The 24,624-nt window shown below is 49.2% G+C and overlaps 1 protein-coding gene across 1 annotated transcript in view; it reads right to left on the bottom strand.

Moving 5' to 3' along the window:
* Window positions 1-23,381, bottom strand: part of CCDC50 (coiled-coil domain containing 50) — a 61,688-nt gene extending 38,307 nt beyond the window's left edge. The window contains exon 1 of the mRNA XM_075068321.1: window positions 23,073-23,381. Within this exon, the coding sequence (XP_074924422.1) occupies window position 23,073 (1 nt within the window). The 5' untranslated portion in view covers window positions 23,074-23,381. The remainder of the gene's footprint in view (window positions 1-23,072) is intronic.
* Between the last annotated feature and the right edge of the window lie 1,243 nt (window positions 23,382-24,624).

A 24,624-nucleotide genomic window follows, 5' to 3' on the forward strand; every position in this document is an offset into this window, starting at 1 on the left:
AAAAAAAAAACACCACAACCCATTTTCCAACCAGCTGTACTCAGCACCTGAAGGATCAGGCCTAGAAGTGCGGGCTCCCATGCAAAACAGCAGCAAAACTTTCAGTAAGTGCAGGATCAGGTCCTTAGCATAAGAATAAGGGAGCTCAGTATATAAATTCTTTAAAAAGGATCCGAGAATGGCCTGGAGACAAACTAAACAGGAAGAGGTTCACCCTGCCTCCCTCCGGCTCCAGTCTGGGAGGAACATATTTTGCATGTCACGGCTTTGGAAATGCCTGACACTTTCACACTTCTAATTTCAAAGGGATGCTATTTCCACACCATGGGAAAACACTAGGGTTTATTTTTAACTTGTTATGCTAGCCAGCAGAGTAGTAACACACACTCTTTCTCTCATACACACACACTTCAGTCTCTCCACAGTATGTATATGCCAACATCTGTATGAACTGAAAATAAACTGACTTGTGCCCCAACCACGCAAAACATGGGACCAATCCTGCAGGTCTTCCATGCACTGGGTTTCTATCCAGCTTAGTGGGAGTTACATGCAGGACATCTTGCAAAAAAATCAAGAGTTAGAGAATTCTAGTACTTTGATTTTTCTGACAGGCCAATGCGATGGACAGTAAGACGCAGAAGAGGAATCTCTTATATTTATATAGTGCTACCATTCCAAAGAATCATAACTATAGGTGGGTAAAACATTCAGTGAATAGTAGTAAATTTTCCAGAAGACACATTTTTTCAGGCCACCGAAACTACACATGCATCTGACGAAGTGGGCATTCACCCACGAAAGCTCATGCTTCGAAACTACACAGACTTCTATCCAAATGTATGAGAAAGTTTCAGATGAAAAAAAAACAAAAATATTTAAATGGTATGTTTCAGCCATTTAGACAGGAAACGTTTTGATTTTCATCTATTTTGGAACTTAGCTCAATTTAAAGGATGCAAAACACCCAAACACAAAATGTAAAACAGAAAAGCAGCGTGTCATTTGGGGTTGAACAAAAACATTGTTAGATCAAAAGGGTGAGACAGCCCTCCCAGAAAAAACAGTTTGGGTTTTAACCGAATTATTTTTCATTTCATCCTCTGAACTGAAAAAAATCAATTATTCACACAGCAATAATCACAGCAAACTTTCTGAACTTGTATGTCTGAACCGCCTCGCCCGACACTGAAATGCACTTCCCGGGTGGAAGTGGCCATTGCTTTACGGAGGATAGCAACAGTTCAGAATAGTTTTGAAGAGGAATTGATACACATCTAATACCACAAGGGCACAGGAATAGCTTGGCTGGATGTTTCATCTGTAAGACAAATCCAGCCAATGGTGCTAGAACTAAGGGTGCTTCTGCACCCCTGGCTTGAAGTAGTAACAACAAACATCAAATACAGAGTGGGCTTTGGATCTGGCCCTGAATAAGAGAGAGAGTCAGGTGGCGAGGACAAGGGTTACAGCAGTAAGACCCCACTGTGACTCACTTTAAATGTATTTCACTCTGGATGATTCAATTATGGATTTTTTTTATAGCAGTAACAAAAATTAAGGAAGATGACACAAAACACTGGCTAATGGTAACTGCCCACAGGAAACAAGGTCATGCATAAACAAACAAAATCTTTCTCTAGCTTCCCAGGTGGCCAGCTGCCTGCAAAAAGCACAGTACAATCTCGGCTGGCAACGGATGCACAGGGGAGGCCCACGACTGGAATAGCAGAGGCTGTGTGTGTAGGAGGAAGTGAACACAGCAGAAATCTGTCAGCCCAGTCCCTTATTTTCATATGCACTAAATATACATTAAATTCACAAACATCTGCTAAGCAGCGATCCTGCCCTGCACTTACTGCAGCACGGAACCATCTATCAGCGGATTTCCAAGCACTTCACAAACACTAGAGAAATGAGCCACATCGCTCTAGTCTACTCATTACACAATTGGAGTAAATTATTTAGTCTGCAGAAGAGAAGACTGGGGGTGGGGGTTTGATAGCTGTACCTAAAAGGGGGTTCCAAAGAGGACGGATCTAGACTGTTCTTAGTGGTACCAGATGACAGAACAAGGAGCAAAGGTCTCAAGTTGCAGTGGGGGAGGTTTAGGTTCGATATTAGGAAAAACTTTTTCACTGGGAGGGTGGTGAAGCACTGGAATGGGTTCCCTAGGGAGGTGGTGGAATCTCCTTCCTTGGAGGTTTTTAAGGTCAGGCTTGACAAAGCCCTGGCTGAGATGATTTAGTTGGGGATTGATCCTGCTTTGAGCAGGGGGTGGGACTAGAGGACCTCCTGAGGTCCCTTCCAACCCTGATAGTCTATGAAATCAAGAGACAGAACAAACAAAGAACAGGCCCAAGTCTTTAGTCCTGTGCTCTATAGATCCTTATACCACACTCCTCGCAATAAGCAGTGCTGCCAACTCTCATGATAATTAGTGTTTTCCTTAAAGCCTCAGCTCCTGGAGTCAAGCAGATATGTGATGATTTCAGCACTGTTTCTTACTTCTTCTGTAAGTTTCTAGCCCTCGTGGTTGTGGAGAAAGCTTCAAAATGTGACCCCAGTGCACCCTAAAGGATCAAAAAGCAGAAGGCAAATAACAAGAACACCAGATCTATTATTACATAATCTCACGATTTTAGGTGAGCCTGACTCCTGATTTTTGAACATTTGGGGCTTGCAACCCTGCCGTAGTAATGGAGTGTTTTCCCACAGCACAGTGAACAATGCAACTCTCATCTATAATATGTTGTCTCAACCTCTCCCCAGGGGAGTCTTTTGTTTTGGATTTTATTTTAAATCAATCTCTCATTCACACCACTATGTTTCTGTTAGAGAAGGTAAGTCGAAGAAATGCACCTTGCACTGGGAGCTGAGGGTGGTGAGATTTGCGGGATGGCCGCTTTTTTTTTTTGTTTGTTTGGGAGGGTCGGGGGTGGAGTTGGTCCACAGGCCAGGAGTGGCTCCTGAGAAAAAACTCTCCCCCCTACAAGGATGACTTTTATTCTTACTGTAGAAGAAGGTTCGGCAATCTTTCAGACATGATGTGCCGAATCTTCATTTACTTACTCTGATTTAAGGTTTTGCGTGCCAGTTGTACATTTTAATGTTTTTAAAAGGTCTCTTTCTCTAGTTTAGTTATATATTATAGACTTATTGTTGTATGTAAAGTAAATAAGGTTTTAAAAATGTTTAAGAAGCTTCATTTAAAATTAAATTAAAATGCAGAGCCCCCCGGACCGGGGATCAGGACCTGAAAATCAGCTGGTGTGCCACGTTCGGCACACGTGCCATAAGTTGCCTATCCCTGCTGTAGAAAGTTTCATTGTGCCAAAGGAATGAAATTGTTGACCACAGCTTTAGCTGATCTTCTGTACACCGGCCCAGGGGCGACAGATTCTTCTTAAAAGTGGGGGGACCACAAGGCCCCATACCCTCTATAGCCCTGTCCCACCCCTTCTCTGCCCCCCACCCCCCAAGCCCCAACCCCAGCCAAGCCAGAAGCTGTAGCCCGGCCTGGGGAGGAGGGGCCTGAGAGCAGCCCCTGGCCCATGTCCCCAGACCCCCCCACCCATTGCAGGCGGACGTCCACAGCTCCCCACGCTGCTCTTACCCCAACTGGGTTCTTGTTCCGGCCTGGTGGCAAGGCCTCAGGAGCCAACAAGCCAGAGTTGGGTTGGGGTAAGAATCACCCAAGGCAGCTGTGGGGAAGACACGGACCCTTTACCTGCCCTGGGCAGGGACACAGGCCAGTGACTGTTCTCAGACCCCCCCTCCACCTCAGGCAGGTGTGGGGTTTGCGGCTCCCCACAGCTGCCTGGGCTCCCTGGCCAGGCTCCAGCTTCCAGCCTGGCTGAGGAACAGGGCCGACGGGGGATGAGGAGGGAAGAGGGCCAGCCCCATCCCGTTTCACAAGACAGAGGGCCATGGCCCCCCTGACCTAGCCCATGGAGTACTTTGAAGATAAAGACAGAGACCCTGACTCAGTATTCTTGGAGAAGCCAGTGTGAAGAGCAGAAGTCAGGTGTGATGTGCTCACAGTAGCTTGCGCTGCTGGGGAGAAGCACTGCAGCCCTCTGTACCTCTTGGAGTACCTCCCAAGTGTTAATAGCCGGTCACTGAGCACAGCTTTCCGAAGTAAGCCATGCATGCCAGGAGGAGAGCGACAGACAGCCTTGTACAATAGCCTTGTATTTGCTCAAGCAAGCATTTGGACTCATTCTTGCAGCACTGAAGAATCCACTTGGCCATAGATGCAACGTGCTTATCTGCTCTGACCGCTCGAGTACAGCTCTCCCTGTGGGCAGCCAAAGCTGCTGGCTGCACCCGAGGAAGCCTTTTGCCATCATCAGACACCAGCCTGGGTTGGAGGCTGTTGTAATTTTATTGCCAAGGTCTCGTCGTGCTGAGAACGACATTGAAAGTAAGACGGAAGGACGAGTACTACTGACGGGCCAGACACTGAACAGCTGCGACTCCCACTGAAGCTAGGAAGAATTGCGGGTGCACAGCACCCATCAGGATTTGGCCCTGTGTTACAGGAAAGAAGTCAATATGACAGCAACGGTCAATAGGCTCAAGAAAACCAGTACAGCCTTCGCTATGGGCACGCGTCACGTTTTGGGGCAAATACAAGTGACTAGTTCCCTGCACTGTTCTCAGTCCACGCCCGACCCTTTGAAATTAACCTCCTCAACCTGTGCAACTAAATCTAATGCAAGACCCTCATGGCTACATTTGATTTGTGCTGCAACAGGGCACAGAGTTCTAGCTGAGATGGCGTGACCCAAAATGGGAATGGAGAAGCTCACTCCTCCATCTCCGCAAACAAACCTAAATCAAAGAAATTCCATGTCCTTAAGTTACATGCATTAAGAAAGAAAACAGATTAATGCATAGTCCATATCATAAATTAACTGGTCTTCACCTCTTGAGGCCCACACTGGGGGCTATCAGACAGTCGCAGAAGCAGCAGGGACACAAGCAGAGATGCTCCAACTGGCAAGTTTGTGTTATGCTTTGTCGGACAACAGGTTTACTCTTCTGCAAATAAGCCGGCTTTGCCACAGAAGGGGGCTAGGCCATGCTAAACACCTCCCACCCAGCTGGGAGAGAGAGATGCCAGTGTAGGACTCTCAGATGCTCCCTTTAGCTCCCACAGCAGCAGGAAGTGTCTTCATGGGAAAGAGCTCCAGAGACGCTGCTGGAATAGGCAACAGGATGCCACCTGCACAAAGGACAAAGCAAAGGTGTTCAGGATGAATCCGCCCTGCTGCAGGGTCACACGATGGACTGATCGCCACCTAGGGCCCAAGGACAGGTCTTCTGTAGCGGGGTGAATGAAACCCGAAATGCTGAGACCCTCCTGAAAACGGACAGCATTGCATAGCACCCATGGTTTATTACCTTGTCCCTGGAGTCACTGCTGAGATCCCAACCTGCCAAAGGGCAGAGACATACCAACGTAAAGGACACTTCAGCATTTGTAGCTTTCCCCTATTACCTCATCTTCTTAAGTCAGCATATCCAATGCCAGTTCGCAGCAGAGAAAGAGGGAACCACAGAGTCAGCAGGGGCACCAGCAAATTGAGGTCTACCTATTATTTATTTGTATAGATACAACAAAGAAAGAGCAAAAGTGAAGTGCAGGGTAGAGCACACTGTGTGTTTGTCCCCACTGTACCATGCTGCACCAAACGGCAGCTGCCTTAATACACTGACAACAAGAGCAGCTCCCTGTTACACAGCTTCACATGCCACACACATGCCCTGAAGTCTCAAACCCTACAGCTACGTCCCTCTGACAAAGTCCAGTAGCTTATGTGGCCTTTCTGCTGTGTTCCGAGTTATCGCCCATTTCTACAGCCAAGGGGCTGGTCAGCCTCCCCGAAGACATTTCTTTTTGCATGTATCAAAATCTAGCTTTTTCCTACCACCATTTTCCCTCAGTTGTTCCATTCACAAAACAAACTCTGTTTACGAAACACGGGAGCTGCTAGCAAGTCAGTCACAGTTGGTGTGGAACCTCTGCATTTCTACACTCTCAAAGCCTGAGCAGGGGTAGAGAAGGGACAAGGTAAAGCAGTTTAGTCAGCTAAAAACCCTACAGAACTGTCAAATCGTTGACAAGTTAGGCTGAGAGCGACAGGTGCATCAGCTCCAGCCCAACGGGTTTGGAAGGATGCTGAGTTATTCAAAAACTCTCCTGAACATCTCTTTTCCAATTTGGGTAACTTCTCTGAAGGCTGCAAATTGCTTCCTTGAATCACGGAGTTAAATGTGACTAAGACGACACTGATCAGAGATAACCGAGAAAGAGCCAGAAGGCAGTTTCCAGAGGAAACATGCGACTCACTGACATTCACCCCCAAACAATAAGTGAAACTGCTCTGCAAGGCACTTGCACTGATCTCACATCCTTCCTCCCTCCCTCCCCGTTGCACAGCTAAGGTCCTAGGGCTGGCATGCTAATGCATGGTACGAACAAACACCTCTTTAGGTTTCCCATAACAACCCTAGACAGCTTGAACTTGGGTTCATAGATGACATTAAGACCTTTGTTTCTTGCAGTCCATGCAGGGGCATGAAATCAGGAAACTGCTGCAGAGAGAGGAATTCGGCTTTGGGAGGAGGCAGATACAGTGTAGAAAGCAGGGTTGTGCATGAGACCTTAATGCTTTTCCTTCTTTGTCTTCCGGCCCAGGACCATGGCATTTAAAGCCCTGGCTGCTCAGGTTTTCGAAAGTGACGAGTGATTTGGCGTACTTCTGGCTTGGGATGCCCAATTTGAGGCACCTTAAAAGGAGCCAGATTCTCCAGGGCTGGGTGCTCAGTGCTTGCTGAAAATGTGTCCCCCCTTAAGGACAGTCCAATTGGGCCACAAAAGGCACTGGACTCTCTTGAAAATCCTGAATAGCATCTCTTAGCGCTGAAGTGGGAAATGGTTCCAACCCCCAAGAGCTTACAACTTAACTTCACCCAAGATGCAACTGCGGGGGGGGGGGGGGTACAAGAACACAGATGGGTAGGGGAGGAGGACACAAGAACAAGATTATAATTACTCAGGAAACGCTGGTACGTCCTGCATGATGAGGTGGGAGACCCCAGCCAGCCCACCTAGGAGAAAGTTTTTGAGGAGTCATTTTGGATTATATCAAAAGAAAGCTGCCTCCATCACTAACGGCAGCAGGCCTTTTGGATTTTTGGTATTATATTCTCACTAGGGCCTGATTCAGCCCACACAGAACTCAATGCCCAAACTCCCATTCACATCAGCAACTCAGGATCTGGCCGCCAATGCGTTATACTAAACCAATCAGTGATACAGCAGAGCACAGACACGTTCTCTGAGGAGACCAGGTTATTGTTGCCTTGCGCTCCAGGGGACATCAGAATTGGTAACGTTTTACATCCCCTCTGCACTGCGCGAGGAGCAGGGAGGAGTGAATTGGGCACCCTGTGTGCTGATCCCAGCCCTAGGAAACCCAAGAGCCACGCAGTTCCTACGGAGAGCAACAGGAGCTCAGAATGCTGAACACCAAATAGCCTGTGGCTCATTACATGTACAAAACGGTTCTTCAAAACCGTCACATGGAAAGGATTAAACAGCCTTCTTTTCTTCAGTGGATTAGCTCTGCACGATTTGGTGCGCACTGCCTACCTTTCGACTTTCATTTAAACCGAGTGAGTGCAGAATCGATCCCTTCACAAAGAATCCAGGCACTTCTGTATTCACCCCAGGCTACATTACACACAGCACCAGGAATAGCTGCACGCCCTGAAGATTTGACAGCCACAGAGCGAATATCTCACTAAATATTTGCACTCTTTGGGGGCATTTATTTCCTGTTGTAGGAAAGCAAATGCACCAGAATACATTAACTCACTTTCTCTTCAGCATTTTGAGTGATGTTGTGCCATGCAAGGGACATGCTGGATTTCCCTGACAGGCTGCACTTCTCATTTCTGCTAAATCCAAAAATAAATTCCTCTTCAAATCTGCCAATTTCCTGCAGTGGCTCCAGTGCAACACTCGGCAGTGCTCTGAAGAGACAGGATCGGGTATCGTGGATACTTCGCTGGCATTTTTAAGCCCTTGACTGTTCAAGAAGGTGAAGCGGCTCATATGGTCGCTCAGGAAAGAGATGCACGGACAGATGTAAAGGGGGCTGGTAAAGAGTTTGCTGGATAATGTGAAGTGTCAGCTCTCCCAACATGTCACCACTGGCTCAATCCTTAGAGATAAGACTTAGAAAAAAATATAAGGAGGATAGGACTAAATGAATGAGAGAGCTCTCTGTGCTCCTCTGGAAAAGATTACGGACCCCATGCTGAGCACTTCTTCGCTGACTTCAGTAACGTCATTACAGATTATACAGACCCTGCTGTTGTGAGTACCGACGAGAGTTTTAGCTGTGTGGATGGATACAAAAGCCCATACGTTAGAGACATTATGCAGCCAGAATTGGCAAGATTTAGACATATCCTGGAGTGAGGGCCTAGCGCGAGGCCCGAGTCGAAGATGAAACCCAGGTTCTGGGACAGAGCGACAGGCAGAATGGTGTGATTGTCTACAGCAGAGGGGGGCAAACTATGGCCCGTGAGACCATCCTGCCCGGCCCTTGAGCTCTCAGCTGGGGAGGCTAGCCCCTGGCCTCTCCCCTGCAGCCTCAGCTTGCCATGCTGCCAGCGCTCTGGGTGGCAGGGCAATGAGATCCTGCTAGGCAGTGCGGCAGCATGGCTGGCTCCGGCTGGGCAGCGCAGCGTTGTGGCAGGCTCTGGCCAGGCAGTGCGGCTGCTGGTCCTGGTGCTCTGAGAGGCATGGTAAGGGGACAGGGAGCAGGGCGGGGCGTGGATATGGGGCAGGAGATCCCAGGGGGCAGTCAGGGGAAGGGGAATGGGGAAGGGTTGGATAGGCATGAGAGTCCAGGTGGGCTCCATCAGGGGGCGGGGATGTGGATAGGGGTCATGGCAGTCAGGGGACGAGGGGGTTGATTGGGGGGTAGGGTCCTGGCCTCAGGACTGTGGAAGAATGTTTGAGCCAGGAGACAAGCAGCTTCATTTCCCTACAAGAAAAGCAATTCAGTCTAAGTGCAAGGAGGTGGCTCAGGAGCTCACAAAGGTTTTAAGCTTTCAGACGCTTATTGTTAATTACTATAAAAGTGTTAGAGGAAAATTCGGTTCTTTACTCATAGTGAGTTTGCAGTAGTTTGACAAAGCTTAGAGCTGATTTATTTTATTTTTTGTGGCGCACGAACCGGTACTATGAATTCCGGCCGTGAACCGATCTGACTCGGGCCTGAGCTCTCAGCTGGGGAGGGCAGCCTGGGCCTCTCCCCTGACTCAGCTTGGCCATGCTGCAGCTCTGGGTGGAGGCAATGAGATCTGCTAGCAAGTGCGGCATGCATATGGCTGGCTCGGCTGGGCAGGACGCAGCGTGTGCAGGCTCGGCCAAGGCAGCTGCGGTGCTGTCCGGTGCTCTGAGAGCATGTAAGGGGGACCAGGCGGGCGGGGCGTGGATATGGGGGGCTGATGGCGGGGAGGGGAGGAAGGGGAAGGAGACGCAGGGGGAGTAGGGGGAAGGCGGAGAATGGGGGAGGAGGGTTGGATAGGTGTGGGAGTCCCAGTGGGTGAGGGTGTGGATAGGGGCAGGGCAGTCAAGGAGTCAGGGTTGGATAGGGGGTGGGGTCCCAGTGGGATGATTAGGGGTGAGGAGTCCCGGAAGGGGGCGGTCAGGGGACAAGGAGCGGGGGGGGGTTTGGATGGGTCGGAGGTTTTAAGGGGGGCAGTCAGGAGGCAGGAAGTGGGAGGAGATGATGGGACAGGGCCAGGCTATTTCGGGAGGCACAACCTTCCCTACCCAGCCTTCCAGACAGTTTTGGAACGCCCATGTGAGCCTCAGACCAAAAATTTTGCCCACCCCGGTCTACAGAGGTGGACAAAGAACGTAGGAGGCAGGATTTGGGGCAGAGGGAGAATTAGGCGCTCGGGTTTAGCCACGCCAAGGTTGAGCTGACAGCTGGACAGTCACAAGGAAGAGATGGCAGGGATACAAGCAAAGATTTTACTTTGTAGAGAAGGAGACGGGTCTGGAGTAGAGAGGTAGAGATGGTAGCTGAATGCGTGTTTGCAGATGAGATGACCCAGAGATAAGATGTAGCGAGAGAGAAGAAGGGGACCAAGGACAGAGCTCTAAGGAGCCCACACAGAAATCTGGAGAGGGGATGGTGAGATCTCCAGAGGACATGCCACAGGAGCAAAGAGAGGTAGGATGAGAACCAGGAGAGGAAAGTGTCACAGAAGCCCAGACACGGTTACAGGAAGAAGAGCTCAGCTGACGATGTAGAAGGCAGCCGACAGGCCCAGGAGGAGGAGGATGGAGTGCTAGTCCTGAGATCGGGCCGGGAAGAAGTCTTGAGGCTTTGGCAAGAGCGGTTTCAGCTGAGTGCAAGGGGCAGCAGTCAGATCGTACAGGGTCTAGGATGGGACTGGAGGAGAGAAACGCCAGACAATGACTAACCAACACGTCCAATCAGCTCCGAGATAAAAGGGAGCTGGGACAATAGGCAGAGAGCAAGCGGGGTCAAGGGTGTGTGGGCTTTCTATGATGGGAGAGGCTACAGCATTCTTGTATTGTGAGGGGAAAGAGCCACAGTCTAGTGAAAGGTTAAGGCAGGGGTGGCCAACCTGTGGCTCCAGAACCACATGTGGCTCCTCAGAAGTTAATATGCGGCTCCTTGTATAGGCACCGACTCTGGGGCTGGAGCTACAGGTGCCAACTTTCCAATGTGCGCGGCGGGGCGGGGAGTAGGGCCTTGCTGCTCAACCCCTGGCTCTACCAGAGGCCCTGCCCCCCTCTACCCCTTCCAGCTCCATCCCCTGAGCCTACCGTGCCCTCGCTCCTCTCCCTCCCACCCAGAGCCTCCTGCATGCCACAAAACAGCTGATTGGGAGGTGCAGGGAGGGAGGGGGAGGCACTGATTGGTGGGACTGCCAGTGGGCAGGAGGCGCTGGGAGTGGGAGGTGGGGGGAGTGGCTGCTGACGTATAACTGTGGCTCTTTGGCAATGTACATTGGTAAATTCTGGCTCCTCCTCAGGCTCAGGTTGGCCACCCCTGGGTTATGGGGAAACAGAGGAGCATAGAAGAGGTTTCCATTCAGAGCAGTGGGAGAGGCTGCTGCAGAAGCATGGAGTGCTTCACAGAAATCAGACATCGCCATCCCAGCCCATCTCTCTAGGAGCATTTCTGTCAGGGGCACGCTCTGGTGTCTTGTCCAGTCTAGCTGTGAAAGCAACATCTGCTACGTCCTTTAGGAGTGGATTCTGCAGGAGACCACATCTCACCATCAAGAAACTTCTTAATATTCAGTCCAAATGCTGCTTTTCTCAATTGTATCTCGTTAACACTTGTTCTGACCCCTTGTGGCACACTGATTCCCAACTCTCATTGGTGTGAATATGCCTCAGATATCTGCAGACCTATGTCCCCTTCCCCCTTAGTCATCGCTCAGCTGAACTCCACAAATTATCTCACAACAGTGTCTCATAAGCCAATCCCTCCCCCGACAGCGTTAGTCCTGGTTCAAAGAGGTTGGTTAGTGGGGGGAAGAAGGAGATAAACACTCACCCACGTACATGTGGGCTCCACACTTTACCACACATGGTTTTTGAAACAGACTTTAAAACGGAAGTTAATGGAAAGTGACTCACTCCTACCACACTTCTCCCACACAGCGGCGACCACAGGAAAAGCTGTCAGCAGTGCACAGACTAAATCCACCACCAGCACCAGCTCAAGCCAAAAAAGTTCAAGTTCGACTATTTTATTTGGCCAGTAAAGAGTTATTTGGTTTAGCACACAAATAAAGTAATCGTTAGGGCCCAATGCAAAGTCCACTGAGGTCAGAGGAACACCACTGCGGGTCTTTGGATCAGGCTCCTTCGATACTGCCTGAGGCATGGTGCATTTAAAAGGCAGAGTAAGTGATTCACAGAGAGATCCGTGAGGTCAGACTGTGACGCTCTACTGTGATCTAAACAGACACACCAGATAAAAGGGATGACACACATGGAGCTGACACAAACAGATGAGCGATTGATCCAAGGGCACACGGAGTCTCTGAACCCACATCTCCTAAATCCTAGTTCAGTGTTTTAAGCATAAGAGCCGCCTGCCTTCCCCCAGAGACTTTCACGTTTTGAGCTTGAGCTAAACGTAGATGAGGAAGCCAGTAGGCTGGTGTGAAACTGGCCAGCTGCCTAGCACACAAATTGTCAAGTTCATGGGCTCGGGACTAGCGCTGTGGGAAAGATGCAGTGTGAAGCTGTTCATCTGAGCGTTGCCAGCCTCGGTGGGAGAGTCACGTGAGCTTTGCAGAGGATTTGACTTGGGCTAGAAACACCTGGTTCCTTACTCCAAATATTTTTCTCTGAACAAACAGGTTCAACTTGGAAGCCTCTGAGAAAACAGGAGGCAAATCCTTGCAAAACAGGGCCATTTCCTCCAAAACTGAAAAGCATCACCATCGCCCACCTCCACGCAGGCCCCATGGCCCTCTGCTTTTCCTTAAGTAGCCTATTACAGTCCAGGAGGTGGGGGGGGGGGGCACCTGAGTTTTCCCTGCTCTCATTCAGGATCAGGGCAGGAGAGAGAGACTGCTTCCCTGAAGCTGAGGCCCCATGTACCTCATACTTAGGGCACTTCGGTTTTGGTTATTTTATTTTTCCCAGGAATCTACCAGTGTTCATTCCTGCAACAAAAAAAATAGATGAAAATCGGTGGGAAAAAGCTATTGATAATTTGTCTAGATAAATATCTGGGTTATTTTGGTGGGGGGGGAAGGATGAGGGGGAAGTACTGATTAGACTAATGCTTTGATGAATGGAATTCAATGTGGCTTGCTGCAGAACTAAAACAGAACTCAAAACCAGAATGCCACCTCTGAGTTTAAGAAAACAATATATTCCTAATCCCCAAATGAAAAGTTTTATTTGAAAAAACAGTTTATTGTTGTAGACATAGAACTATTAGGCTATAAATATTAACATTTGATAACTGGGCCATACCATTTGCAGCGCATACACTCAACTTCCTTTTCTCCCGTTTTTCTTATTTTTGATTTTCTTCCCATTTTAGTATGTCAGATCTTTAAATCGTTATCTGCTAACAGCTTGAAATGTGTATGTGGTGGGCGTGAGATTCATCAGTAGCTTCAGATGCTCACATACTTCAGAGCTTGTGTGTGTCCCTGTTTGTTTATTATGCATATCCCGAGTCTAGACTAACACATGGCATTACTCAACAGGCAGCTCTGCATATACACACAGACTAACGTGTTTTTGTAATACAGCACTCATGCAGTTTATTGTATTTTCATAATAAAAAAAGTTATTTTTATATATTTGAATAATACAAACGTAGGGTGAAAATTAGAAAAAAAAAAAAAAGAGTAATACTTTTTGTAAAACCTGGGATTTTTTGGGTAGAAATCAGTTTAAACGGAAAACGATGGGGCCTATCCCAACTGTACCATGCAGAAGCAAAGGAATCAACTGGCTGCCTGCAGAAAGGGGGGGGAAGCGTACAGACAGCCCTCAGCCAAACACTGTTCTTCCTAGGGCAATGTCCCTGGCTAGCTACAGACACAATCCCTAGCAGTGTCAGGTGTGAAAAGGGGGATGGGAGAAGGCACTCAAGCCTGTTTGTTCACAGGAAAGTTTTTGGAGTAAGGAACCAGGTGTTTCTAGCCCAGACCACTCTCTTTAAAAGGCTCACGTGAATCTCACACCAGGCCAGCAATGCTCAGATGAACAGCTTCACATGGCAACTTGCCCACAGCTCTAGTCGCAAGCACGATGAGTCCCAGCCAAGCTCCTACTGAATTTGTGCACGTCAGAAAACCGATTACTGTTCACCAGGGCTGATTGTGAAACAGTGACCCAGATATGGAAGGCCCTATATAACCCAGGACACATCCCCCAGAGACATCCAGTCCCCACACGCCAGCCTAGAGTGATTTCCAAGAAGAAGCCATGAAGCAGAAAACCACGACCCTGCACAGCACAAGGCTAGAAGTCAGTCACCCAGGTCCAAGCGGCACAGTGCGAGTGCTTTAGCAATTACCTCGCCGATCTTCAACCACCTGAACAACTGCTGTCTTGATGACACTAAAACTGACAGGCCGAAGCCTGCTTGCTCCGACTGACACCTTAACGAGCAAGGTGAGCCCTGTCTCGGCTTCCATATGGCACCTCTGAGAAATTCTAAGGCAATTCCCTGCTCCCCATACCAATAATCTACAATTTTGAACCTATTTCCAATCCTGAAAGACACCAAGTTGTTTTTCCTCCACCCTCACTTACTTGCACACACACAACACAGGCCAGAGACAGTCACTGGAAAGCCTGACATAAGCCAATAGCATCAGTAAATCTGGGCAGATTCCAAGAGAGATTGAGACACACAGAACACTGACCCGGGGAGGCCATCTCCCCGCTTCAGAGGCAGCGGCCACGTGGCTCTACTAGCGAGGGTCTCAGTGAGGGTCAGGGGAAGCTGCAGCGGTCAGAGGGCAGTTGGAGGGGGAGGAGAAAGGGGAAGACAGAGGCTGATGCTTAGAACAAAGTTGTATTCAGTCACGTAAGAGAGCTGTACACAGGGAGCCAGGCAGCCTGCCTGCCCCGAGAAAACCCTTGCCAAGACAGAACATATCCATACAAGCCTTTCCTTTTCCCCCAAGGCAGCAGCTGCGCCTGCCATGGGCACGTGCAGAGAAGCCAGTCAAGCTGGCATCGGCACAAAGAGCGGCTTTTGAAACTACAGCTCAGTATTTGTAAAAAAGTCAAATTAGAGACTTCAATGAGAGCGGAATTCCTAATGCAGCCATTGTCACAGCCACCCGCCCATAGGGCCGCACTGAAACAGTCAGGCCTTGTCTACACTGGGGGCTTCGCAACAGAGCACAGATGTGCTACACTGGTGTGAAATGTCACGTGATCCAGTGAAGCTTAACCCAGCTCCAAACTGGGGGACACAGCTGGCGGCAAGCCCGGGGTCCAGAGAGGGTGGTTTGTGTCAGAGGGCAAGTACCTGTTGGAAACAGGAGGGGGAAAACAAATGACCAGAACTGGCACAGGGGACTGGAACTCCACGGCTACAGAGCTGTTCACCAGTTCAGATCCACTTGGCATTACAGACAGTGAATGAACATTTTAAACCAAGCTGGGAAGTTCTTCTAAAAGATCTGCTCTAGGCGTTATTCAATGGGAGTTCTGTGGCCTGTGCTGTACAGGGGGCCAGACCAGAGGATCACAGTGGTGCCTTCTGGCCTTTGAATCTACGCTATGTTCTCGTTGTGTCTCTGTCCCAGACGGCAGGTGTCTGCATCACAAAGCAAGAGGTATAACTCTCAGCCTGGCAGAGGCAGTGGCAACCAAATGGACCACGGGGCCTCAACTATCCTGGAAAGAGAGGTGGGATCTGTGCAGGTCTGGGGGATCCTTGTGGGTCTGTCTGCACTGTCAGGTAAGCCCAGGGTTACTAGAACTCAAGTTAGCCTAGGGCTTGAGTGTCTACAGTCATCTGTAACCCCAGGTTAGGAATTGCTGATCCTGGGTCCCAACCTGGGGCTCTAGCATCTGCACTGCATTATGCAGGTCTGCGTCCAACCGCCCATACCCCAGACTTCCCAGCGCCCTTCCAAAATGTGGTCATTCTAGCCCCGTGTTCGTGGTCAACCACCATGCTTGGCTGTTGAGAGGACAAAGAAAGTCAGCCCGTGAGATACTTTTGGTAGACTCCTAGAGCACAAGTCCAACAGGGCTGTGTCTACACTGCTTGAACTGTGGATCCCAGACTGACTCAGGGTCAGAGTCTCCATTCCCATAGGGTCCTGGGGCTCTTGATCCAATCCTGACCTAACTGGATTTGTGCGTAGACAGAAGGAAGGTTATGCCTGAGCCTGAGCTCAACCCCGGGGCTTACACTACAATGTAGATGTGCCCTAAGAGATAATAGTTTGGATCCCCCAGTGACACCCTGACTCCAGCCCACCTGCCCCCCTTAGGATACACATGTGTGTACTGCATCCATGAGGTGATATGCAGTGGTAAAAGCAGATTGGAACAGGGTTGGGAGCTGTGGAGGAGGACTGGTTACTTAAGCCAGGGAGAAGAGGGAGAGCTGCGTTTTTCCCTCCACACAATTCCCTTGCTTTAACCTCTGGTGTTATGCCAGGGGATGGGGATCAGTCTGGCATGCAACTACTTGCATCACAAGTCAGTTTCATAAGTAACTGATTAGGAATAATTGTCTATCACCAGCATGTTTTTGTCCCAAAGGCTCTCCAAAAGGCCTCATGAAATAGGTATATGGATTTTTCACTGCCCCCGTGCAGCCACCTCTGAGATGAAACACGACAGCAGTCAAACAGCACACAGTAACATTGCCCAGCAGCTCAGGGCTGGGAAGGAAAAAGACTGTTTCCTCTTAAAATTGCAAATATGAACCCAAGCAGGAAACAGCTCAAGACAAAACTTGGCCAGGCACCACGTCTAACATGGCTACTTCTGAGAAATATTAGTATGGTTTCCTTATCGACGACAATGGTCAGAAACTTCACTTTACATCTCGTCTCAAAGATGGCAACTCCAACAGCAAAGTGGCTTCTAATATTGGGCTGAAGCACTGCAGCCTAGGCTACACTGGAAAACGTTTGCCTGGATAGGTAGATCGAGGCAGCTTCTACTGCCAAAGAGTTCTGGTGGAGCCTGTACCAGCTCCCCAAAATTAGTAAGTTATACTGCCACAAAAGTGCTTTGGCTGGTATTGTTGCATTTACGGCTTTACGGATATAAAAATATCAATTAAAAAAATAACCCTTAACTGATACTATTATTGATTCACAGATTCTAAGACCAGAAGGGACCATAGTCATCTAGTCCAAAAATCAGCAAACTATGGCCTGCGAGATCATCCTGCCCAGCTCTTGAGCTCCCGGCCAAGTAGGCTAGCCCCTAGCCCCTCCTCTGCTGTCCCCCTTGCCCCACAGCCTCAGCTCACTGTGCCGCCAGCGCTCTGGGCGGCGGGGCAGTGCACTCCTGATGGGCAGCACGTCTGCCAGTTCTGGTGCTCTGAGTGGCATGGTAAGGGGTCAGGGAGTAGGGGGGGGAGGGTGGATAAGGGGCAGGGGGTTCCAGGGGGCAGTCAAGGGATAGGGGGCAGTTGGATAGGAGATGGGGTCTTGGGGGGAGCTGTCAGAGGACTAGGGTGTGGATACGGGTCAGGGCAGTCAGGGGACACAGGGAGCTGGATAGAGGGTGGGGTCCTGGGGGGGACAGTTAGGGGCGGGGGATCTCGGGAGGTGGTGGTCAGGGGACAAGGAGCCGAGGGACTGAATGGGTCAGTGGTTCGGGGGGGGCAGTCAGGGGGTGGGAAGTGGGAGGGGTGGGATGGGGAGGGGGCCAGGCTGTTTGGGGAGGCACAGCCTTCCCAACCTGGCCCTCCATACAGTTTTGGAACCCTGATGTGGCCCTTAGGCCAAAAAGTTTGCCCACTCCTGATCTAGTCTGACCTCCTGCAGAGCACAGGCCAGATGGAACCCGCAACATTATTCCCAGAGTAGGGTCTTGTAGAAAAAACATTAAATCTTGATTTTAAAATTGCCAGTGATGGAGAATCCACCATGACCCTTGAACTGTTCCAGTGGTTAGTTACCATCACTGTTCAAAACGTACTCCTCATATCCTACCTTCAACTTCCAGCCATTGGATCTTGTTATACCTCTATCTGCTAGACCAAAAAGCATGTTACTAAATACTTGTTACCCATCTAGGTACTGCTAGACACAAGGAGCTCAATCTAGCCTAACAACGAGAAGGTTAAGGGTGCCTTGATCGCAGTCTGTCGCTACAAGGCAGGTTCTCATTTTTTAATCATTCTCACGGCTTTTCTCTGAATTCTCTCTGACTTACAGCATCCTTTTTGAACCGTGGACACCAGAACTGAACACAGGATTCCAGGGACAGGCTCCCCAATGCCATCTACTCCTACTCCAGATTCCCCAGTTTACATATCCCCAGGTTCACATTAGCCCTTTTGGCCACAACATCACACTGGGAGCTCACGTTCAGCTGATTATCCAGAACTCCCAAATCTTTTTCAGAGTCTCTGTTTCCCAGGAGTGCACCACCCGTCCTGTAAGCATGGCCTATATTCTTTGTTCCCAGATTTACACATTTACTTTTAGCTATGTTAAAATGCATATTGTTTACTTGCTCCCAGCTTAAGGAGCAATCCAGATCACTCTGTATCAGCAACTTATCCTCTTTGTTATTTGCCACTCATCCAATTTGTGTATCATTTGCGAATGTTATCAGTGATGATTTTGTTTTCTTTCAGGTCACTGATAAATGCCATGAACAGATCCTTGCGGGACCCCACTAGAAACACACCCACTCAATGATAATTCTCCATTTACAATTGCATTTTGACAGCATTTTAATTCATTTAATGTGTGCCAAATAGGTTTTATAAATCAAAATGTTGTGGCGTACCAAGCTGAAATGCCTTTCAGAAGTCCAAGTATATTGTACCAAGACTGTTACCTTCATCAACCAAATCTGTAGCCTCATTTAAAAAAAAAAAAAAAAGGGGGGGCGGGAAAATTCGTGTCAAATAGGCATATTTTCCATAAACCCATGTTAACTTGGTATTAATTATATTTACCTCCTTTATTCTGCCCTATCTAAGCCACTCCCTTATCTGCTTGATTGAGTCAGACAGACAAGCCTCTAATTAACCCAGATCAATCTATTTACTCTTTAAGTGTCAGCAAAATACTGACAAAAGATTAAGTGTAGACCTGCTTTAATAAGAAGTCATCTGTGGATCTAAATAACCAGCACCACTTCCTGCAGCATCTGCTACACTTTCTTAGATTATTCCATCCAAAGACAGAATCAGCTAACATTTCTTAGCTGAAATGAGATTTATATGAGCGCAGCACTAAGACAGCAACGAGACCCTTAGGGATGGCTACACTTGGAAATGTGCAGCGCTGGGAGTTACAGCTGTGGTCGTACAGCTGTGTAGGAACACGCTGCATGTGGCCACACTGACAGCTACAGCGCTGCAGTGTGGCCACATTGCAGCATTTGCAGTGCTGTTGGGAGTGGGTGCATTGTGGCAGCTATCCCAGCGTTCAAGTGGCGGCAACGTGCTTTTCAAAAGAGGGGGAGGGGTGGAGTGTGACAGGGAGCGTCGGGAGACAGAGAGAGCGGATTTTGGAGCAGACACTGTGTGACAGCTCCTCCCTTGCAAATTCTGGCCATTTCCCCACCCCTCTCTCAATCACTCTTAAATGTAAAAAAGGCTTCAGACCAGATAAGCCAGCTTCTCGACGGACTCCCTCCTCTCCCCCCCCGCCTGCTGTTTTGTCTCCTCAAGCAAACAGCTGTGAACATTCCAAAGCCTTGGCTCGGCTCACTCGCTGGGCAAAGAGCAGCTGTGTTTGGTAGCTCCGGGGAGTACCTTCGAGCAGCTGTGTTTGGTAGCTCCGGGGAGTACCTTCTGGTTTTTGTAGACAGGAATTCTGGATACTCTTAATACCCTGGAGGCCAATACCAGCGCTGGTGAGTGTCCACACCTGATGAGCAGCACTGCTATCACCAGCGCTGGATTCGCTACACCCGTAGCAGACCAGGAGTACAGCCAGCGCTGCAGCCAGGGAGTTGCAGCGCTGGCTGAGCTTTGTAAGTGTGGACACCGAGTAAGTTGCAGCGCTGTAACCCCCTCACCAGCGCTGCAACTTGCAAGTATAGCCAAGCCCTTATTCTTCCAAGAAGTACCATGGCATCTTATTGTCACAATGCCTAGACCCTCAGCAATAGTTCTCATCTGAGGGAGAGTTAATAAGAAATAAAGAAACGGAAGCAAAGAGAGTAGTGAAATGATCTTCCAACCCGTTAATGAATCACCAAACTGACCTTTGTCCCAAATAAACAGAGTGGACATTTCTCCAAAAGGACAGACAGTGATTTTCTGCATCTGGAATAAATATTTCCCTGGTTATGGGAGCTGCTCTGTTTCTTCCCTTTGTGTGGTATCACAAGCAGATGCTAGAAACAGAGAGGTCAGTATGAAGCGATCTATTCTAAACAAAGCACAACTGGGGTTCAACACTTTCCATCAGAATAAAACCTGATGAATTATATTCCCAGTAAATTAAATGTACTGGACTGAGACTTTACAGAACACAAAGGCTCCACTTACAATGTGACTAAAACGTGCCGGGTAACACTCCCCTAGTCAAACTGTTATTTGGCACTAAGGGTGAAATCTTGGCTCCACTGAAATCAGTGAGAGTTTTGCCATTAACTTAAGTGGACCAAGGTTTCACCCTAAATCTTCCGCACCTGAATGCTACCATTCTCCATTGGCAACAAACTAGAGCATTAAAACAAAATTCTTAGGGTTTGGCCTGTTTCCCCTCCATCTACTCAAGTTTTTAAGATAAAACTGGATCTTAAAGTGTATGCTTGCTACTTCGTATTCACTATGAACAAAATACTATTGGCTACAGACTTGGAAACACATCTAAGATGTTCTGAATGAATGTCCACAGTAATTCTAACATCCACCACTCTCAGTAACACTGGTGTAAATCCAGAGTAACTCCTTTGGCTGGTGAAGTTACAAAAGATTTACTCTGTTGTCAGCAAGAATGGAATCTGTCCCGTAAATAATAATTTTCATCTGAAGACCTCAGAGCACTTTTAATACCCAACAGCACCCTTCTGAAGTAGACAGGTATTGTTATCCATGCTTTCCAGATGGAGAAATTGAGACACTGACAGGTTGAGCTGGGGACCGAACCCAGAACTCCCAGTTCCCAGGCCTTTGCTACAGTTACTAGATCACACCCGCTCTGAGTAGAGGTTAAACTGTAATTCAACAAAAAGAACAAAAAACATGGATGTTTTCCTTCTAGAACAATGCAAACCCAAGAAAGCCCAGAGAAGTAAAATCCCAGCTACACTGCAGTCTAATCAGATATTTATCCTGCACTCATAACCATGACATCTGAGCACAGATAAGATCTGTGATGCTGACGGACTGGTTACCACACAGCTAGTCCAGACACAGTCAAAAACACATTTACAGGACTGACCCATGTTTCACCCTGTCACGGAGTCCCCGGGCGATGCTCTGGAACTGCTCCCCACAAAGCCAGGCAGGATTTTGGGGAGCCTCCTCTCCCTTGGAGCAGACTTGTTCAGGGCAAGAAGCTCACACGTCTTCACCTCCTGGGTCTTCTTGGAGCATTCAGCTCCTCTGCCCTCGTGTGCTTCCACGCGAGCCCACCCAGGCGGGGTCTGGGGAACCACAGGGTTCTGCAACCCATTGCAGTCGACGTGACTCTTAGCAGCACACGAGGTTTATTCGATGACAGACAGGTCTAAAACAGAGCTTGTAGATACGCGAACCAGACCCTCGGCCGGTCCATTCTGGGGGCAGTGAGCCAGACCCCTAGGTCTGCCCTTCACTCCTCGTCCCCAGCAAGCTCCAGACTAACAACCCCCCCCCTCCTCTCTGCTCAGCCCTTTTCGGCCAGGAAGTCACCTGTACTTTGTCTCCAACACCTTCAGTGGTACCTTTGCAGAGGAGGGGCCCAGGCCATCAGTTGTAGGAGACAGAGTGCCAGGCATTTAGGGGCATGGCCCTTCCTCTGTACATCACACACCCTTATCCACCCTAGATACTTAAGACTGCCTAGGGACACTGAGGCACCAACACAGTATTCGAGCAAACATTAAGAACAGTCCCAGTTCGTCACACACCATGTCTTTGAACCGTGACAATGGGACACCATTAAAGTTGTGTAAATTTCAGCATGTATGGGACCCATGTGGTTTAACCAATCTGGGCCATTCATTGACAACAGCACTGGGCAAAAGATGAATTCACCTCTTCGCCCTCCACAGTTCTGCCCTTCCCTCTGTTCCCAGGCTCAGCCCCACCTGCTAGGGCCAGGGCTGTGAAGAGCGGATTTGCATCAATGGCATGATAGGCTCCTATGGCACAGGAAGGCTTATTGTCGCCTGCTTACAGGTGCTGGAGTACGCCCCCCCCCCGCCGCACTCCAGATGGTACAAGGTCCAGCGCCCCCCCGCTCTGCGGAGCTCACAAGGAAAACGCGGCGTGCTTTTGTCTCCAGCCGGCAGCGGCCTGGGGACACATCAGGACGGTGAAATTGCAAGTGACATGCGGCTCTCCAGGCAGCTGAAAGCGTCGCCTGATTTGCTTTGCTGAACCCAGGCCCCTTCCTCTCCCGTTGTAGGACCGGTAAAGAGCCCCGGCGTATAGAAACCAAACAGACGAACCAAACCGGATTCCACACGGCCCCCATTCGGAGCGTTATATCTTCCAGCCTGCAAGCCCCCATGTTACTGTCCGGTCAAAGTGGTTCCGCAAACCATTCTATCCACTGCCAGAGCCGGGCTGGATTTCTGCTCGGAGCCAGGGACGCCGGCGTAGGGGAGAGGCGCTAATGGCGTGCCCAGCAGGTCGGCGCCACAGCTCGGCGGTGGAGGGCTGGGGGAAGTGGTTCCACTCAGCAGGGTTCACAGCGTGGTTCAACGGCTCTCAGCATCCGCAACTGTAGAATGTCCCAGCTCCTGCAGGAGCTCAGAAATCAGATCCCCTCTGCCCAGCGCCTAGCAGGTTCAATGCTGGCGCCTGCCCTGGAGTGGCGGAGCTGGGTTTTCCTCTACTCAAGGCAGCTCCAGGCTGCCTGCCAAACCAGGGCCGAGTCACATTTCACAACACAGAGACAGCACAGACACACTGACCCACACACACACACACTCTCCATTCATCCCTGACACGGTCTTTAGCACGCAGAAATATACACGTGTGTGTGTGTGTGTGTGTGTGTCTACACAGACAGAGAGAAACTCCACCTTCCAGAGACGTCCGACTCTGCAGCGTGGGGGAAATCAAACTCCGCTGACCTACCAGGGGAGAACCCAGCTGGCTCTTGGGTTGGGCAGCGCCCCAGACGCGCCTCACTCCTTCAGCCAGGCAGCTTGGACTGATCAGTGCTGATTTGCCATGTTGGGATCTTGCGCTTCCTCTGCTCCAGCTGCTGCGGCCTGGGGGCTCCGCCCCTGCGAGGCGATCCGCACCGGGGGTCGATCCGGGGGCTCTCTGGGCTGAGCGTGCTGCAGCGCTGGAGCGGGGTGGGGGAGGGCAGGGAACAATCACAGCCACCGACTTGTCCCCCCCGCAACCGGGCCCCAGGTGCCCAGCCACGCTCCTTCGCGCCCCCGTAGTCAACCTCCTCCTGGAGCGATACTGTAAAATGGAGCCAGGAAACGGACACCGCGCTCCCTACGGAGGAGCGAGCGGACAGAAAGCAGCGGGGGCGGCAGTTCCTACCCGCAGCTGCATGGGCTGCGCCCGGCAGCCAAGCGCCTCGGTGCCGGTCCTTCCCAGTTAAATCCCCCAGGCGCAGCATGTGGGTCCCGCCCTCCGCTGCCAGTGCTGCACCAGCGAAAGCGATCAGGAGCAGGGGCTGGGAACAGGGTGAGCAGATGTCCGATTTTATAGGACAGCCCCGGTTGGGGTCTTTGCTTATATAGGTTCCTATTCCCCCCACCCACCACACCACACCCTGTCCTGATTTTTCACATTTGCTGTCTCAGTCTGGTCACCTTATCTGTGAATGACCTGGATTTTTGATCCTATAAATGAGCATTTGGGTACAGAGGTGGCTGGTAATGACAGCACAATTATTTCTGGTTTGCAGTCATTAGAATGGGCTGGTTTTCTGGGTTTCGAGCTTTAGATTAGGTGTTTGTTTGTTTGTTTGTTTGTGGTTTTTTGAACAGGGCTAGGAAGAAAGACAGGAGGGGCAAGCAACCAGAAAGATAAATCAGAAATGTAAGGAACACAAGGGGCAACAAAGATCTGATCCAAACTCTCCCAAAGTTTGAGTGTGTTTTTGTTCCCAACCTGTCTAAATATAATGTAGTTAATTCAGAACCACAGCACAATTACAAAATTGAAGGTTTTAGCATTTGTACAGCAGCTTTCAGGCAAAGAACCTGAAGTTTATATTTAAACTTGGAAGGATTAGACTTTTATAAGTAAACATCGGTAATCATCAGTTTCACCGTACACACACACACACAAAGTGATGACAAAACATTTCCATTCTGACAAGAATCAAAATGTACAGATAAGCAAAGGAAGCAAAATGCTGCTTGAGAACTTATTAGAATCAAAATCCAGTGACTTAGACTTCTGAAATAATACTTGTTACAAATGGACTAGTGAATGAATAATGAAAACACATGTCATTTGTTGGGTTAAAGATAGTTACCTTGTGTATTTTGACATGATGTTGCCAATTTGTTTTGAGCAGTTTATAAAGCTTTTGACTTTTCAAATCTCAACATCTTTTGACATTAAATAACTGTCTGACCCCCTTGCATAATTTTCCACAACTGAAAATTTAAATTGAAAAGATCAGAAAAACTGCTACAAATAAACACTGATAGTAGCCATCACAATGATCAATACAATCAAGTTCTACCAAGGCTATTTATATTTAATGACA

The sequence above is a fragment of the Chelonoidis abingdonii genome, chromosome 8 (assembly GCF_003597395.2).
Source record: "Chelonoidis abingdonii isolate Lonesome George chromosome 8, CheloAbing_2.0, whole genome shotgun sequence".
NCBI classification, from domain to species: domain Eukaryota; kingdom Metazoa; phylum Chordata; order Testudines; family Testudinidae; genus Chelonoidis; species Chelonoidis abingdonii.